The 19,446-nt window shown below is 44.3% G+C and overlaps 1 protein-coding gene across 1 annotated transcript; it reads right to left on the bottom strand.

The window, feature by feature from the left end:
• Positions 1–705: 705 nt before the first annotated feature.
• EIF3G (eukaryotic translation initiation factor 3 subunit G) lies at positions 706–16,194 on the bottom strand. Its single transcript, XM_032211756.1, has 11 exons — positions 16,087–16,194; positions 11,401–11,447; positions 10,024–10,128; positions 9,244–9,332; positions 7,508–7,567; positions 5,866–5,970; positions 4,441–4,630; positions 4,019–4,126; positions 3,515–3,651; positions 1,758–1,864; positions 706–821 (listed from the first exon to the last, which is right to left on the bottom strand). Exons 1-11 carry the CDS (start codon positions 16,104–16,106, stop codon positions 806–808), a joined length of 984 nt encoding a protein of 327 aa, XP_032067647.1. The 5' UTR covers positions 16,107–16,194; the 3' UTR covers positions 706–805.
• Positions 16,195–19,446: the final 3,252 nt, after the last annotated feature.

The raw sequence follows: 19,446 nt of genomic DNA, 5'->3' as shown, positions 1-19,446 counted from the left end.
GGAGGAAGCTAACTGCTTCCATCATCTGTCAATCGGCTCGTCACAAGAGTCCATCACGACAGAAACCCAATGTTTTTTACTGTTGCCTTTGTTATATTTGTGTTTTTTTATTTGTGCTGATAAATAAATAAAGGGAGACTAGTATAGATCTATTTCAAATCCCAGTAAGGTTATGGCTAGCTGATGAGAGCTAAATAGCTTGAAATAGATGTATACTAGTCTCCCTTTATTTATCAGCACAAATAAAAAAAAAAAAAAACACACACACACACACACATATATATATATATATATGTTGTATTTGTGCTGATAAATAAATAAAGGGAGACTAGTATAGATCTATTTCAAGCTATTTAGCTCTCATCAACTAGCCATACCCTTACTGGGATTTGAACCTGGGCTATATTACATACTAGGCAGACTTCTTAGCCATTAGGCCACAGGCTCTTATCCGTTATCAGCGAAGCCAGGGTGAAAGGTATATATATATATGGCTGCAACAAACTAATACATCTGCAATCATATACTGTTAAGCAGTGTAGGAGCTGCTCATCCAATGCAGTATTTATTAACATATGCAGCAAATAAAATAAACCAGATAAGGAGTAAAAAGGGAGTTTTGGTGATTAATAAGACTGGGGATTCACGAATGATATTCTGACTTAACAGGACTTTCTTCATCATGATACAACTGACACAACAACATACAAGGCTGCAATGAATTTTTATTAGAGACTAGTTATCTCCAGTTAACAACAGAACCTGGTTATTTCCAAAGCCAAAACCAAAATCAGGGCAGAAGACTTCAGTTGGTGGAAGGTCTGTGGGGAAAGAAAAGTATTTTAGCTTGGTCTCTGATGAAAAAAATCCTGAAAACACTCACTGAGATGAATAATTTTCAACATATTGAATTAAAACTACTTCCTATCTTTGGCAGGGGCAGAAACATGTCCTGAGAAGAGGGGAGGCTGATCACAGCAGCATCAAATTAATTTTGCAGAAAAAAAATCCGTGCAATTAGAGGACCCCCCCCCAAAAAAACTTTAGCGTTCCAATCCCCATTTTAAGATCAAATTGTGATTCACAAGTGAGAGTTGATATGGATGTCACTGTCCTTTTTTAAAAAAAAAGGATTGAAAATTCAGTTCACTGACAAATGCGCGCCGACAAAACCGCCGTGACAAAACGGCGACGTCAAAAGCGCGCCCACTAAAGCGCGTCAACAAAAGCACACCATCGAAAACAACGTGAAAACAACGGTAACAACGTTAACAACCCTAACCCTTACCTAAAAACCCTAATCGCGCTTTTGTGGGCACGGTTTTGTCGGCGCCCTTTGAACGCCGCCGTTTTGTCGCGGTGGTTTTGTCGGCGCGCATTTGTCGGGTCACGGAAAATTCAGATAATGTGGACAGTCTTACTTCAAATCAAATGAAATTTTGATCTTTCCACCTTTGTTATATTTTTAAACATTTATTTTGATGTAATTCTAGAGCCCTGTAGATGATGCTATCTTGGGAATCTGAGGAGTGACACAGCAGCTTCCATGGCACACTGCAAAAGCTGGGCAAGAGAAATTTCCCAATGAAAGAGTTGGGGGGGGGGGCTGCTGTCCTAAATTTTGAAGTGTAATGGACCGCCGGGCCAAGCATAACCTAATCAAAACTTAACTAACTTTGAAAAACTAACTCTGTAGGGAGATTTTGAAAGTGAAAACTAAGGGCAAACTATGCTTAGGGCATCAGGCATTTACTTACTTGGCCCATTCCACATTTAGGATCAGGTGATCGTAGCCAAAGCCAGACACGCCCGCAATAGCCCTGGCAGCATCCTCGCGGCGGTGGAAGCTGATGAAGGCAAAGCCCTAAAAAGAAAATAACAGGAAGAACAATTAGAAGCAAGCAAGGGGGAGGACATTGGCCGCCTCTCCAACTCTCACCTCCAGGGAGTTTCTCCTTATCTACAGCGTTCAAAGAAAACCCCTACATCTCAATCTGCCAGAGGACAATTATGATAAAAGGGCTCTTGCCAACTCTTCCAAAATAGTGGGGGCATTGAGATCAACCTGCCTGTCCTGGGAAATCTTGTTACTATCAGTTTAGCTGCCACCAGTCGCTCAGAAAAAGTTTCACTATTGATTAACCTGGAGCACAGGTTTAGCCCATATTTTCCAAGTTCCTGGGAATGCAGAAAGTGTTTTCCAACCATCTTCTTTGGAAGCAATGAGATCTGCTTAATTTCCCCCTCACTTTAAACAGGTTGGAATTTTACTTCCACAAGTGCCAGCGTTTGGCAAGCCTTGAGCCAGGACGATGCTTATCTAGGATCACCTGGAAAAAAATCAATTATATCCTGACCAATTTTGCACCTGCCCAGAGCTTACCTTTGCAGAGCCTCTCACAACAGTGCTTTAAACAACTAAGAGTGTGCTACAAGTGAGGGATTGCCTCCCCCTCTCATCTTTGCAATCTGAGTCAGCATCAAACGTGTTGGAGTAAGACTATTAAACTCACGTGATCTACAGCGTTTAAAGAAAATATATACAAGATGGTTTATAGATGGCATTTTCCCCCAACGAGGTTAGCCAAAATGTTTCCTGGGTTATCCCCACTGTGTTGGAAATGGGGAAGAAGGGATGGCACATTCTACCATATTTGGTGGTCCTATACTGAGGCCACGAAATTCTGGAGAAGGATTCAAAAATGGCTAAAAGTGGTTACCGGGGCAAGCATGAAATGGAAACCCGAGAATTTTTTTTACTAAGCATAAAACCAGAAAACATGAGTAAATCTACATGGCATTTGAGCCTACATATAATTATGGCCACAAGAATAACCTATGCACAATTTTGGAAATCTACTACCATACCATCGGAAGATGCCATAATTGAAAAGATTTATGAGTGTGCAGAAACGGACAGAATGATGGGTTGGCTGAGGGACAAAGGAGAAACGGAACATTATCTTAGCTGGAACCAGTGGTATATGTGGGCGACAAGCAGGGACTTAAAACAGGGAAAGTCAAATAGCAGTTGTTAACAGTGGGAACTAAAAGTGAACGTGGGTATTGTAATAGATCCCTGAACTTTGTAATGAGAAGATGCTGGTTAGAGACTATATGAGCTACCCCCAGAAACGAGTTGTTGAGGTCCAGTACCGATCGTAACGAATGTATGTGTGTTGTTTTTAATCATGTTTTTATTGTCATTTTTTATTATTCTTTTTTCTTTCTTTCGATGTAAGCCGCCCGGAGTCCTCTGGGATTGGGCGGCCTATAAATCGATTTAATAATAATAATAATGATAATAATAATAATAACAACAACAATGAGGAAGGGAAAAAAAAGTTGGGCTGTGAATGATTGTCACTGCAGGGGTGGGTGGGTGGGTTGTATGTTTAAAGTTGTATTTGTATGTCTTATTTTTTAAAAAAATGTATAACCAATAAAGATAATTTGAAAAAAAAAAAAAGAAAGTGTTTTTTTCCCCCTCCCATCCCACTTATCCATCCCTTACCTTGGATTGGCCAGTAGTTTTGTCCTTGGCCAGGTAAATGCGGGAGATGGATCCGAAAGGACGGAAGAGCTCTTGAAGGTCAGTCTCCCGGGTGTCCTCAGACAAGTTGGTGACGCGGATGGTGGCATTGTCATCAGCTACGGATGGGAGTGAAAAGGCAAAAGAGATGGCTGCTGGCAGAAGCTGAAGGACTGGATAGCAATAGCAGTTAGACTTATATACCGCTTCATAGGGCTTTCAGCCCTCTCTAATCGGTTTACAGAGTCAACATATTGCCCCCAACAATCTGGGTCCTCATTTCACCCACCTCGGAAGGATGGAAGGCTGAGTCAACCTTGAGCCGGTGAGATTTGAACCGCTGAACTGCAGATAACAGTCAGCTGAAGTGGCCTGCGGTACTGCACCCTAACCACTACGCCACCTCGGCTGGTGCAGATGCCGAAACACGCCGCTGTTAAGACCACAGCAGATGTAGATAGCCAGCTTCCCTTTGCAGAAACTCACCTCTGCGATTTGGCTGCATGGATTCCCCTCTGCGACTGGCTCCATCTCTCAGGCTGGGTGGGACGTATTTCCCAGTCTTGTTCTGCTGAGCCTGAACAGGCTCTGGTTCTGGAGACAAAATGTGGTTTAAACAAAAGGTTGAGCAATAGCAATAGCAATTAGACTTATATACCGCTTCCTAGGGCTTTCAGCCCTCTCTAAGCAGTTTACAGAGTCAGCATATCGCCCCCAACAACAATCCGGGTCCTCATTTCACCCACCTCGGAAGGATGGAAGGCTGAGTCAACCTTGAGCCGGTGAGATTTGAACCGCTGAACTGCAGCTAGCAGTCAGCTGAAGTGGCCTGCAGTACTGCACCCTAACCACTGCAACACCCCGGCTCTAAGATGCCTTCCACTGTCCCTGACTTTTCCAGCCCTCACCTCCAGGGACTTTCTCCTTCTCGCCTGTGGAAAGACCCAGCTGCTCCGCTAGCTCCTTCTGCATGGGCCCCAGTGTGTCCTTATACGGGCAGCGAGTGGTCCAGTGGTCGCCCTTGCAGATACGGCATGACACGATCTTCTGCCCTTTTAGCTTGTTCATAGGGTCCTCCTCCTCCTGGCAATTCAAGTCCTGGAAAAGGGAAATGACGACAGGCATAGATAAATGAGTAAAAAATTGAAATTTAATAAATTTGTATGCCGCCCAATCCCGTAGGACTCTGGGCGGCTTACAGAGACAGATAAAAAGTTAAAAATTAGGAATAAAAAGATACAGTTTTTAAAACAACACATTCTGTCTAGATGGGGCTGGACAGCCAGGTTTTGGTGGCTTTTCGGAAGGCCGAGAGAGTGGAAAGGGTCTGGATCTCTATGGGTAGGTCGTTCCACAGGACCGGAGCAGCTACAGAGAAGGCCCTCCCTCAAGGGGCCGCCAGCTGGCATTGTCTGGCCGACAGCACCCAGAGGAGGCCCAACCTGTGAGATCTTATATAGATAGTTTTATTTTCCATTTTCACTTTCTTACAGTCACACATATACTGTACAGAACCGGGGCCATATAACATTAAACAATAAACACAGCCATTCCTCTTGTCAATAATACCCCCCAAAATAGAAACCCAATGTACCTCTTCGACCCTCCATACACCCTTTCTTTCGCCCCCCTCCAACTTTCCGTCTTCCCACCATCATTCCCCTCTACCCTACTTCCCCTCCCCCTCTACCACACCTCTCTCCCAATACACTCCCTCCCTCCAATCCTCTCTCCCACCCTCTCTACCCCTCTTTCTTCTTTCCCTCTACTCCTCCCTTCGGTGTATTTCTACTATCTATTAATATATTCACCTGTGAGATCTTATTGGTCGTTGGGAGGTATGTGGCAGGAGGCGGTCTCTCAGATAGGCAGGTCCTAAGCCATGTAGGGCTTTAAAAGTAACGACTAGCACCTTGAAGCACGTTCGGAGGCCAATAGGGAGCCAGTGCAGCTCGCAGAGGATGGGTGTAACATGGGTGTATCTAGATACACCCGATATCGCTCGCGCGGCTGCATTCTGGACCAACTGTAGTCTCCAAACACTCTTCAGGGGCAGCCCCATGTAAAAGCTTATCTAACTCCCTCTTCCTCTTCTGAATCCATGCAAATGTCTCCTTTACTTTTTTCACATATGCCAAAAATGTGAACAAGCATGGCTAGTACAACCTCTGTGGAACAACGCAAAAGGAATGTCATTCCTTTCCATAACCATCCATCCACTAATTTTGAATGCAATCTGGCATGCTCAAGAGATACTATCACAGCAACTGCCAGAATTTGGGGGGGCGGGGAATAATTACAGAATGATTGATGTCCTGCATGCCGCCACTCACCTCCTTGCTGGTTATGAAAGTCATAAAGACATCGTCGCTCACAGTAGTAGTAGCCACATTTGGGCCAGGGGCATCAAATTCGGAGTTGCCAAATTTCTTCCAGTTCTAAGGAGAAGAATAAAAAGGTTGAATAAGGTGGCGCAGTGGTTAAATGCAGCACTGCAGGCTACTTCAGCTGACTGCAGTTCGGCTGTTCAAATCTCACCGGCTCAAGGTTGACTCAACCTTCCATCCTTCCGAGGTGGGTAAAATGAGGACCCGGATTGTTGTTGAGGGCGATATGCTGACTCTGTAAACCGCTTAGAGGGCTGAAAGCCCTATGAAGCGGTATATAAGTCTAACTGCTATTGCTATTCCTATTTTCTCCCTCATTGGTGAGCCTGAAAAGTTTGGGGGGGGGGAACTGTTTCCTTCCCCACCAAAAAAAGACCTATCTCAAAAATAAGGCCTAACCTGATTTTTAAGCATGTGCCTAATTATAAGCCCTACCCCCCAAATAAGCCCTGGTGAAGATCATCATCAGCCTGGGCAGGGCGTGGGGAAGGCCATGAGTTCATGGGATGGTATCCAACAGCAGCCTCGGGCAAGCAGAGAGACGGTGGGACGGAGTGTAAAATGACAGATGTGTAAATCGCCCTAACATGGTTTATGCTCCGCCAGGCATGGAGCTCAGGTCTTGCTCAGGCTGCTGTTATAACAAGGCAAAAAACCATGCAGCACGTTATTATTGTTGTTCATTGGATTTATATGCTGCCCTTCTCCCAAAGGACTCAGGGCGGCGTACAACATTAAAAAATAAATACATATTACAAAAGTTAAAAAAAAGATAGAGTATCCAAAAAACAAACCCAATTAAGATTAACAATAACATTTAAAAAATTCGATTAAAATTAACAATAATCAATCATTTCTTTTACTTTGTTCAGGCCAGGCCGGCTTGCTGGAAAAGCCAACTTTTTAGGGTGCGCCAGAAGGACCGGAGGTCGGGGATTATACGAAGCTCCGGAGGCAGTTCATTCCAGAGGGAAGGCGCTCCCACAGAGAAGGCTCTCCCCCTGGGAGTCGCTAGCCGACATTGCCTGGCCGACAGCACCCTGAGGAGGCCAACTCTGTGGGATCGCACTGGATGGTGGGAGGCTACCGGTGGCAGTAGGGATCGCCTCCACTCTCCCGTGCCTTTGCCTGCTGCCGGTGCCGCCACGTGTCACAATAGCCTGCCTCCATTAATCCGGGTGTCAATCTGGCCCACCTACTCTTGGCTTGTCCACGGCTGGGATGCAGCAGACCACGCGGTGCATCGGAATTGACCCTCCCCCCCCATGCCTCTGTCAGGCTGCTGGGCCTGCTGGTTTCACGGGGACCGTTTGCCCGCCTGGCTGTGCTGCTCTCGGTCACCCTACTGGGTTGCTCCTACCTGGCATGGGGTGAACTGGTTCAGATCTACAACCTCTGGAGTGCTTCCTCCCACCGCTGGTCTGCCAGGGCCCATTTGGTCACCGGTGGAGCCACACCACCCATGGTACCTCGCCAGCTGTCGCCTTTGGGCTGCCGAATATCGACTGCACGTCGACTCGGAAGTGCAGGTGCTGGGCTTGAGGCTGAGCCTGGCACACTTCAGGCCTTGGCCCCGTTGGACACTCACCTTTCTCCTTGCCACAGCCTTGGAGGCCTTTCGAGTCTCGATTCTAAAGGTGCGGATGATCTGTGAAAGGACAGCAACTTGTCACAAAGTGCTCAGGTGGGAATAAGTAATTCTGCATAGGACTTTCTTACGTTTCACCATATGATGGCTAAGCTTAAACTATTAGTAGCCTGTATCCCAAAGCCTACTTCTCTGAGTCTGCAGAACAGGACCACGAGGAAAGGAAAGAGGTGAAGCAGCGTCAACATTAGCACGTAATTAACTAATTTGGGATTGAGGGAAAAGTCCTATAAATCTTATTAATAGATCATTGTTTAAAGATGGCTATAAAGGTATAATATTGTGTGAGCCTGTGGAGAGGAGAGGTGAGATAAACAGTAAATAACTTTTAGTCAACTACAATAATAACAAAGAAACGTTAATGGATAATATCTAATGATATATACAGGTGTGTTATGGGGGGAGAAATGCTTAGATATCTTACTTAACTGAAGTTGTTTTAGAATATGTCATAAAGGTGTAACGTTATTGGAGATCTATTGAAACTGCAAATGAATGCCAGTAGGTGGTTGTGTCTTTAAATATAAATGATTCTAGATTAAAAAAACATCTTTAAATAATGGTAATCAAATGAAAATTGTGGTACAGGGATAGTAAAATATGTAATTTTTCCTTCTTGACTTAAAATGTACAACTTGATTTGAATGAAGTATATGTAAGGACTATGGAAGAAACGCACGGAATATATTTGTAACCAATCGATACATCTTCTACAAGATGTAACAAAAGATGATTCTTTTTTGTGTGTTTTTGTTTAACTAAAACAATAAAAAAAAATTCTCAAAAAAAATAATAATCTTCAAACCAGGAGAGAATAAGCAGCAATTGAAGATAGTTCACTTTCAGCTAACAACAAAAAAAATGTAGCATATGTAGTATATATTGATACGGAAGCATAAATACCATCAACATAGAATTTATTCATTTTTTTTTTCATTTTATTAAAGCTTATAGGCCGCCCTTTTCCCTGAGGGGACTCAGGGCGGCTTACAAATCATGGGAAGGGGAGTGCAAGACAAAAAAGACATAAAACTGTGCGTGAATAATAAAAAAAGAAAAAAGAAAAAATAACAATAAAACACAACTTTCACTCACAGAATGGAGTTTGCTCAGAAGCGGAAATACACCAATGAGAGGAAGAGTGGGAAACAGAGGAGAGAAGAAAGATGGGAAGAGAGGGATAGGAGAAAGGGTAAGGGGGAAAGATGAGGAGGATAAGGAGGAGTGGAATGAAGAGAGAGGAGAAGGAGAAAGGAAGGGGAAGTAGAGTAGGAAAGGATGATGGAGGGAAGAAAGGAGGTAGGAGAGAGGTAGAAGAAAGGTGTATGGAGAGCAGAAGAGCTAATAATGGCTTTTTATCTTTCTGGGCGTTGTTGACAAGAGGAACTGATGTAATTACTACTTAATACAATAGGATATTGGCTATGTAATAGTATACATGTGATTATGTTATGAAAATGGAAAATAAAAAAAGTATATTTAAAAAAAATGTAGTATATGGGAAAGAACTTTTCCTCTTCACTAAAGAAAGGCAACTAGCAATGAAAATGTGGGTCGCTGTCACAGGTCCTACTAAACAGCGAACAATAGATCAGGAGAGGACTGTGAGTGGCCCAGACAAGAGAGACCCTGAGTGAGGAAGCTGGACACACCCCTCAATCTTGGTTTCCACTCACCTTCACCTTATGGCCATCTTCCTCTTCTCTGTACTCAGTCACTGTCTTAATGTTTCCATTCACAACTTCTTTGGGAGGTGGGAGCGGCTCTGTAAAAAGGAGTACGGGAATTTACAAAGATTCGCATTGGGGGAACTGGAGACATTTCATGCTCGGCTTCCTCCTGCCATTCAGATAGATACCTCTTCTGACCCCCTCCTCCATCCAGTAACAAATGCCGAGACAAGCTTAACTAGAATGTACTTTTAATAGCAAGAAGCCAAAATCTCGGTGGCTGAAAGCCGAGCAAACAAACAGATAAGGACCTTGGCAGCAAGTCAGACAAACCTTGGCAGCAATTCAGACAAACCTTGGCAGCAATCCAGCCTGCCAAGTTAGTTACGTTCTCTTTAGTCAATGCGTTGACTTCTGCAAGAGAGGCGTGTCACAAGCAGTCTTTTTTATAGTCTGTAGAGGAGCCTAATGACCACCAGCTGAGCACAATCACCTCCTGTAATTGCGCAACTGTTCCTGACGCCTAGTAGCTCTTCGATAGCGTGCATCCAGGAACAACTTACTGCTGGCTTCTGGATCACTCTCCCATGTCTCCTCCCCACTGGTCTAAGGCTCAGGCGCCACCTAGTGGCCAACCAGTCTCTCTGCGCCCTGCTCGGAGTCGGAACCCTGTCCAGGGTCCTCCACATCCTCCAGAGCCGACTCAGAGGGCCCCTCGCTGTCAGACTCTGGTGACAGCTCCAACGGCTCCTGCTGGGCCACAACAGATACCAATGTAGCTCCTACCTCCTTTGATAAGTTCTGGCTCGACGACCGCAGTTACGACTGCAGGTTCGCTCAGTACATCTGTCAGGGGAATATCTTTGAGTAGGTCGCTGGTAATGCATTTATCTGTGATGGAAAAGCATAGGGAGGCCAGCTGTGATATGCACACAAAATTCTTCAACCATCTAAATTACGGCAAAATTAGATGGTTGAAGGTTTATCAATTTGGAAGCAAAGTAGATTCATTCAAAATGAATAGCAGAATACTCTACGTCCATAGAAGTATACCGTTCTACAATATTTTAAAAGCCCAAAATAGAGCCATTTAACCATGTGTATTACATGTGTATTTGAACTGATGTTTCCTACTGTTCACCTTCACTGTTATCAATGAAAGATACTGTTTGGTTGGTTTGGTGTATTGGATTTATATGCTGCCCTTCTCCCAAAGGACTCAGGGCGGCGTACAACATTAAAAAAGAAACACATATTACAAAAGTTTTTTAAAAATTCGGTAGAATATCCAAAAAACAAACCCAATTGAGATTAACAATAACATTTTAAAAAATCGATTAAAATTAACAATAATATATCATTTCTTTTATTTTGTTCAGGCCAGGCCGGCTTGCTGGAAAAGCCAACTTTTTAGGGCGCGTCAGAAGGACCGGAGGTCGGGGATTATACAAAGCTCCGGGGGCAGCTCACATTTGGATAGCAAGATAGAGCCGAGGTGGCGCAGTGGTTAAATGCAGCACTGCAGGCTACTTCAGCTGACTGCAGTTCTGCAGTTCGGCTGTTCAAATCTCACCGGCTCAAGGTTGACTCAGCCTTCCATCCTTCCGAGGTGGGTGAAATGAGGACCCGGATGGTTGTTGGGGGCAATATGTTGACTCTGTAAACCTCTTAGAGAGGGCTGAAAGCCCTATGAAGCGGTATATAAGTCTAACTGCTATTGCTATTCCAGGAGGGAGGGAAGGCGCTCCCACAGAGAAGGCTCTCCTTAAGTTTGTCAATTTAAGTTATCCAGAAAGAATATCAACCTTACAATGTTGTTAGGGAATAAAATAAAGGAGAACTGTCTATATAAACTGTCCACCGAATGCAAAATCCAAATGTACAAAACAGAAAACCACCCACAAAGTAATGGAAATATGCAAGGAGAACTGAAGTTCTAAAGGACTGATTGGGATTTATGTAACTTGATAAACAAAATCAGGCAGCTTTCAAAGGAAATTAATACTAGGGAGGTTTTCTTGACATTGCTTCTTCCTGAGATATGGGCATAAGATTTCAAAAGGGACAGGTGGAGAGATTGTGTGATAAAATCCAGCATGTAAACAAAGTGTTACTACACTTGGCTAAGCAAAGAGCCAATTAGCTGCACATTAAATCTCTCACCATCATCTCCTTCTTCTTCCACTTGATCTGCCCAACTGGGCTTGGAGCTAAAAGAGAGAAAAATATCATGTTAGGTACCTATTGTCAAATTCCATAAATATATGTGTCCTCCCTCAATTTCATTATTCTAAAACTGGTCTCTCATGTGTATCTTATTCTGTTACACAGTATTACAATATGCTCCGGATTCCATTCTAACTCGATTCCATAAAATGCACACTTTCTTCTTTGGCTAGCAAGAAATATTTATTATTTATTAAAATTTATATGCCGCCCAATCCCGAAGGACTCCAGGCGGTTTACAAAAGAAAGAAAGAAAGAAAAAGAAAAGAAAAAAGACAGTTTAAAATCACAAAATTACATGCATTCGTTCTAATCGGGGCTGGACCTCAACAATGAGGTCAACAGCCCCAGGCCTGCCGGAACAGCCAGGTTTTTACAGCTTTCCTGAAGGCCATGAGAGTGGGTATGGTCCGGATCTCTGGGGGTAGCTGATTCCAAAGGTTTATTTAGGTTTATTTCCAATCATATTTTAGTCTATGGTAAAATAATAGTTTAAATATTTTTTTTAGCGGTTTAATCAAAATATCAATTTGGGTGAACAGCTGTTATTTTTCCTTTTTCTATAATTTCTAATGGAGAAGCCAACAAGCTGACAATAAGTTACAAAACGTAGGGCTAAAAACCTGGGTTAATTTTAACCATCTGGCGAGTTTATCTGCTTACATGTTCAGGACAAGACACCAAAATTTTGCCCATAAAGCATCTAAATTTCTTCCTCCGCCATCTACCAAAGTTTCCTAATTCCACAGTCATGTGTTGTGCCTCCCAAGCCTTTCTCCTTTGTCCTCAAACTATAATTCCATCAGAGAGCCAGTTTGCTGTAGTGGTTTAAGCATTAGCCTAGAACTCAGGAATGTGAGTTCTAGTCCCGCCTTAGGCATAAAAGCCAGTTTGGTGACTCTCTCAACCCAACCTAACACAATTTACAGGGTTTTTGTTCTGAGGAAAAATAGGACACAGGAGTGTTAGGTGAATTCACCACACTGGCCTATATACAAAAAAGGTGGGATAAAAATCTAGTGCAATAATATAAAGTAACGCCAGCCTCCATATCCCCCAATTCATTCACACAATTACCACTCCAGTTTTCTATCCACATTGTACTTGTTTTCTTACTTCTGAAAACTCACCTTATTCAGATCAGATGCCCATACAGGCATTCCTCGATTTATGACCACAACTGAGTCCAAAATTTCAGTTGCTAAGCAAAACATTTAAGTCAGTGTTTCTCAAGCTTGTCAACTTGAAGATGCGAATGCTGGCTGGGGAATTCTGGGAGTTGAAGTCCAGACATCTTCAAGTTGACAAGCTTGAGAAACACTGATTTAAGTGAACTTTCTCTCCTTTTGCAACCTTTCTTGCCACAGTTATTAAGTGAATCACTGCCGTTGTTCAATTAGTACACGCCTGCTAAGTGAATCTGGCTTCTCCATTGACTTTGTTTGTCAGACGGCCACAAAAGGGATCACGTGAGCCCAGGACACTGCAACCGTCATAAATACGAGCCAGTCGCCAAGGGTCTGAATTTTGATCACGTGACCATGGAGATGCTGCAAATGGTTGTAAATGTGATAAATGCTCATAATTTACTTTTTTTTCAACGCCGTTGCAAGTTTGAATGGTCCCTAAATCAACGGTTGCAAGTCGACTGGTCCAAAAACACTGTCCAGTGCACAATTTGGGATTGGCTACCTATAATTTACATGTAGAGATTACGCTATTGTGTAAAACATTGTACAGGTAGTCCTCAACTTACAACAATTCATTGAGTGACTGTCTGAAGTTACAACGGCACTGAAAAAAAAGTGACATAGGAACATCTTTCAGGCTTATAAAAATTGCAGGAACCCCCCATGGTCACCTGATTTACATTTGGAAGCTTGACAACTGACAACTGGCTCAGCTGCACTGGCTGCCCATTGGTCTCCGAGCACGATTCAAGGTGCTGGTTATCACCTTTAAAGCCCTACATGGCCTAGGACCCGGATACCTGCGAGACCGTCTTCTACCACATACCTCCCTTAGACCAATAAGATCGCACAGGATGGACCTTCTCCGGGTGCCTTCAGCGGGACAATGCCGGCTGGCGGCGCCTAGGAGTAGGGCCTTCTCTGTTGCCGCTCCGGCCCTATGGAGTGAGCTGCCCCCAGAGATCCGGGCCCTACCCACTCTCATGGCCTTCCGCAAAGCCATTAAAACCTGGCTTTTCCGGCAGGCCTGGGGCTGTTGACCCCTTGATTTGAGGTCCAGCCCCCTTTCGATTGGGTGTTTGTTGTGTTCCTTTTTTTTTAACTTTGTTATGTCCCATTGTTTTTAAAAATTCTTTTTAATTTTTTCATTTCTGTAAGCCGCCCGGAGTCCCTCGGGATTGGGCGGCATAGAAATTCAATAAATGAAATGAAACGCGGGGGAGGAAAGTCATCAAATGGGACAGAAGCCACTTAACAAATTTCTCACTTAGCAACATACATTTTGGGCTGAATTGTGATGGTAAGTTGAGGACTTACCTGTACAGAAAGAAAAAAAACCTAACCCTAATTGGGTTGGAAAGAGGCTTCCACTTTAGTTCCTACATTAGAACAGGGAGGTGGCTGCGTTTTTCTGGTGATCCCACAGTCATGGGAACCACCCAGACAAAGACTTGGCTCCCCTCAGTGAAAACAGAGTCAGGCACAGCGCTTCACCCACTTTCCCCAACGCCACTTCTTCCTCTTTCCCCTTCCTACCCAGGGCGCATCGGTGGGAATTCATGGCAGGCTTTTGCGTGGCTACCTTCTTCTCCCTCCCTTTAATTTGTGTTTAGTTTATTTACCAACATTTTAAAAAAGATGCAAAAATGGAAGAATGGTAGAAAGGTATTGATAACTTTGTTTAATAATGATGGAAACATGGGGAAAGATTTGGGTAAGAAATGTAAAATTTATGCAAGCTTAAAAATTGATAAAGAGAGTTCTAGTAAGATGTTTAATAGATGGTATTTAGATCCCAAAAAGTTACCTTGTACGTATCCAAATTTACAATTTAAATGTTGGAGATGAATTGAATTGAATTTATTACATTTATATGCCACCCTTTTCCCCAAAGGGGACTCAGGGCGGCTCACAATCCAAGTCAAGGGAAGGGGTACAGATAAGGAATAAAAAAGATGAACAAAACAATACACAATTTAAAAGCACACAACAACCATACCATTCGAGGGGGGGGGGGGGGCAAAAGCTCTTTAGCCCCAGGCCTGTCGGAACAGCCAGGTTTTAAGGGCTTTGCGGAAGGCCTGGAGGGTGGTGAGGGTTCGAATCTCCACGGGGAGCTCGTTCCAGAGGGTCGGAGCAGCCACAGAGAAGGCTCTCCTCCGGGTGGTCGCCAGTTGGCATTGGCCGGCGGATGGAATTCGGAGGAGGCCTAATCTGTGGGATCTAATGGGTCTATTGGAGGTAATTGGCAGCAGGCAGTCTCTCAAGTACCCAGGTCCAATGTGATTGTGTTGATGCTATGTATTATTATGTATGACGGGTTTGTAAAAAAAGCTAAAGCATTTTGGATAAAAATATGGTGGATTATCTAAAATACTCTTTTAAAAAAGGACAACGTTCACTCCTCAGCTGTTTCTGCTAGGTATAATTACAGACTGTATAGTTATAGAGACTAATTTGATTCTGAATTTAACAAGGGCAACAAGTTTGCTGGGAGAAGGAAGAACTGCTTGTTATTCAAGAACGGACGTTAAAAGTAGTAAACTTAGCAGAGATGGCTAAAATCTCAGCATATTGGAAAGACCATTCGGATGAGAAATACAAGTTGGAATGGAGAAGATGGATTGACTACGTTCAAAATAAATATCGGACTAAGGAACTTCAATTAGCTTATGAAATGGACGAGGAATGTTATAATTTATCTAAATTTAGCTTAATAAAAGGGGAGCTAAAGTACAAGAGGGAGGTAGGATGCTATAGTTCAGTGTTTCTCAACCTTGGCCACTTGAAGATGTCTGGACTTCAACTCCCAGAATTCCCCTGGCTGGGGAATTCTGGGAGTTGAAGTCCAGACATCTTCAAGTGGCCAAGGTTGAGAAACACTGAACTATAGTTAGTTTAGCTTATGTTAGTGTATGAGTTTTTAAATGTTTATAACCTGTATTTTGCTCTGGGAAGTTTGGGGGGGGGAGGGAGGGGCTGGAGGGGGGGGCAGGGCTGGGGAGGGAGGGAAGGGGGAAACCTCTGTAAAATTTATTAAAACTTTTCAATTAAAAATAAATCGTGTTCAGTTTATTGAAAGGACAACCCGCAAAAAGTGTTCGGGGAAACGTTCAGCGCGGGCGCAGCGTTTTAATAACACGAGGCGAGGACAGCTGCGCAAATGGCGCCCGAGGAGTTCGGAAGGCCGACTCGCTCGAGAGTTCGAATCCCCGGCCTTGCACGCGCGCGCGCGCGCACGTGTGAATTCACACCCGATACGCGCGTCCCTCCTGGGCGCCGTCTGCGTGCCTTTTCAGGATAACCGGCGACGACACGTGTGCGCCTTCCCCGGGTGCCTTTCCCCCACCCCCTCTCGCCCCACGCAGCACGCGACCCCCTTCCCGTTACAACCCCCCTCCCCCAACCCGCCCCCCCCCCTTGCTTTCCTTACTCGTAGTCGCCGGTTGGCATCGTCGCCGACGGAAACGACCGGAGCGACTCAGGCCTGGCTCCACGGCAGGAAGTGGGCGCCGCAGCGCATGAGAGTGACGCGCGACAGAGCGCCGCAAAGAGGCACACGAGGCATCCTGGGAGATGTAGTTCCCTGCTGCTCGACGTCAACGGATATTGCGCCTCTTCTTCGCCTGCGTGGTAGTCCTGGTGCGTGGCAGGAGTATTTGCTTCGTATTTGGGTGCCAATCCTCTTTACCAAAAAAACAAAAAAAGGCTATTCAGCGAGTTTCTTCTCTTTTTCCTCCTGTAGGAAGTTTATCACCCAGCCCTCTCCCAGAAAAAAAATGAAATATCCTAGGAAATATTGAAAAGGCAGAATATTTCTCTGGATGCGAAAAGAAAGAAACATGTTTTGAAAGACAGAATAGCTGCCTGCAGCTTCCTGCCCATCCCCACTTTCGTCAATGGGCCATTAAGAAGGCCAGGCTAGTCCACTTTACATGATAAAGGCTTCTCCACTTCAGCTGCAGGGGGATGGGATTAAAGCATGATAATATTGGCGCCAACTGACCACATGGCATCTGAGAACTCAACCAAACCTGGATTCAAAACAGAGCCTAGAGAGTTGCTCCTGCATGGGCCCATGGGCGTCTGACAACCAATCAGAATACACTTCTTACACAGGAACAGGAAGCAGAGAGGTGGGACTGAACGGGTTATAAAAAGCCTAGCAAGCCCCTCCCTCAGCCCTTCTCTTCTTCTCCACCAGCATTGAAGCATGTGATCACCTTTCCTGTTCAGGGCTCAAGCCATGTGGCCCTGTCCACCAATAAACCATCTTTCCAAGCAGCCTCTGTGTCTCCAGTGTCTTTTTCCCCACTTGGAGCTGAACCCAGAAGGACATTTCTTTCATCGCTCCCAAATAGCAGTTGCCATTTGCTGTCTGAAGACATACCATCTCAGTTCTCTGAGAATCACTCAAAATATTAGTTCTCTGCATTGATACTTTTGCATGCTATTTATTTCAAACCAAAGTGTACTATTTTTCTCCATGTGATTGAAAGAACATACAAAATCCACTGGGACTGCTTTGAAATATATGAATAGAAAATTCTGGCATCACCACTGAACTACAAAATACTCTATATGAGTTAACGTTTGCTCATCGTTCATTTTTGGTTCCTGAGTAATATACGTGTGTGTTCTGACCCCCCCCTCCTCCGTCCGGCTTAAAGGCTTACTGTTAGCCGTGCTTTACTCACAGCAATTACAATCCTGTTTGCTGAAAGCCCACACACGACTCACAGGCAAAACGTTGGCAGCAACCCAGACTCCCAGAGACAAGAGATACAATACAAACAACAGCTTCTCCAGCTTGTTATGAACGGTTGTGTCCTGCAAAAGGACTCCTCCCAAAGTCTCTTCTTATATACTCTCTTGGGAGGAGCCAAGCCACAACCACCTGGGCTTGATTATCTCTTATGAGTCTGTCTCCGTAACTGCTGCCTCCGTTTCTCCGCCCTTCGTTGCTGTCAGGAACAAACTCCCTTTGATCTTCCCCACTGCTCCATGCCTCAGGCGCCTCCTGGGGGCCAACCAGCCTCTCTAGTCCCTGCTCTGAGTCTGAACCGTGCCCAGGGTCCTCCACATCTCCCATAGCCGACTCATAGGATTCCTCGCAATCGGCAGCTCCAACAGCTCCTGCTGGGCCACGACACGTGTGGTCACACAGTGAATGGATTCACACTGAATTTAACCATAATGCACTTTAATTAGTTTGGGTTTAGCCAGATGGGTGACTTTGGTATATTAACCATGGGTTGGGTTTACTATTGTTGAAAGAAATGTCCTTCTGGGTTCAGCTCCAAGTGGGGAAGAAGACACTGGAGACATGGAGGCTGCTTGGAAAGATGGTTTATTGTTGGACAGGGCCACATGGCTTGAGCCCTGAACAGAAAAGGTGACCACATGCTTCATTGTTGGTGGAGAAGAAGGGAAGGGCTGAGGGAGGGGCTTGCTAGGCTTTTAGTCCCACCTCTCTGTTTCCTGTTCCTGTGTAAGAAATGTATTCTGACTGGTTTCAGACTCCCATGGTGCCATGCAGGGGGCTACTCTCTCTGTGATGAGTTCTCAGTTGCCTTGTGGTCAGTTGAGTAATATCCCTTCCCCCTACAGCTGCAGTGAGGAGAAGTCTTTATTATGTAAAGTGGGCTAGCCTGGCCATCTTAATGGCCCATTAGCTGGGGATGGGCAGAAAGCTATAGGCAACTATTCTGTCTTTTAAAACATGTTTCTTTTCACATCCAGAGAAATATTCTGCCTTTTCAATATTTCCTAGGATATTTCATTTTTCTGGGAGAGGGCTGGATGATAACTTCCCACATTATGTTGTGGAGCATGCCAACATGAAGCTGACTCAACACGATGGATAAACTAAATTTCCTTAATCCCAATGTCAATCTTCAACTCCCTATGCTTAACTCCAATGCTGTGAGAGGGGGATCTAGTGTGCATTACCAAGAGTACAGAGGGGTGATTCTTCTTTCGGAAACCTTTGGATTTTGAGGATGCAACCAAAAGGATGGTGACTTTCAGAAATGCTGCTCTAGACATAGCTGGTTATGAGAATCTATTGATGAGATTATGCCCTGGGAATATATGGGACTATTGCCACTATATTGGCCTTCTTATTTTATAGCAACATTCCTACCTGAGCTCCTCCAGGATGGAGTTTCCCAAACTAGTACTAGTGGAGGACTTTAATCTGCCTTCTCTGGACATAAATCCAGCCATGGCTCAGGAGTTCATGGCTACCGAAACTTGAACCTGACCCAGAGAGTTTATGGGGCCAATTTAAAATAATGATCACACATTTTGAGGTGTGTGTGTGTCTGCCTTTGAGTCAGTGTTGAAAAGTCTCTTGAAGAAGGAGAGATAGTAGGAAAGGAAGAGGAAGAGTGGAGAGGTAAGGGAAGAAGAAAGAGGTAAGGAGAGGTGGGTGGAAGGGAGAGAAAGAGAAGGAGAGAGGGTAGGAAGGGGAAGAGAGAGGGTAGGAGTAGGGGAGAGGTAAGGGAAGAAAGAAGGGGAAGGAGAGGAGGAAGGAAGGAAGTAGAGAAGGGAGGGAGAAATGAAAGGGAAAATAAGGTGGTGTTACAACAGGCGCTAGGGATGGTAAACAAAGCAATCCGAACTATACCTTATAACCTTTTAAATGGAATAACATTAGTATAAGAATGGCAAAGAAAAAGAATAACTATGTGAATGTACACCTATAATTGTATGTAAGAGAATAAATGACAGTAAGAATATAAAGCACAATATAGGTAAACAATATTTGGTTATAAATAGCTAAGTATAA

The sequence above is a fragment of the Thamnophis elegans genome, chromosome 2, assembly GCF_009769535.1.
Source record: "Thamnophis elegans isolate rThaEle1 chromosome 2, rThaEle1.pri, whole genome shotgun sequence".
Classification (NCBI taxonomy): Eukaryota; Metazoa; Chordata; class Lepidosauria; order Squamata; family Colubridae; genus Thamnophis; species Thamnophis elegans.
The sequence above is the reverse complement of the archived record's forward strand: the minus strand, read 5'-3'. Positions and strand labels throughout refer to the sequence as shown.

Excerpts from the sequence above, each read along its gene's own strand:
- EIF3G (XM_032211756.1), bottom strand. The coding sequence starts at position 16,106 with ATGCCAACCGGCGACTACGA. Across the intron at positions 9,333-10,023 it reads GCCAGAACTTATCAAAGGAG|AGCCGCTCCCACCTCCCAAA; the intron begins GTAGGAGCTACA and ends TCCTTTTTACAG. Across the intron at positions 5,971-7,507 it reads AGGCTGTGGCAAGGAGAAAG|AACTGGAAGAAATTTGGCAA; the intron begins GTGAGTGTCCAA and ends TCTTCTCCTTAG.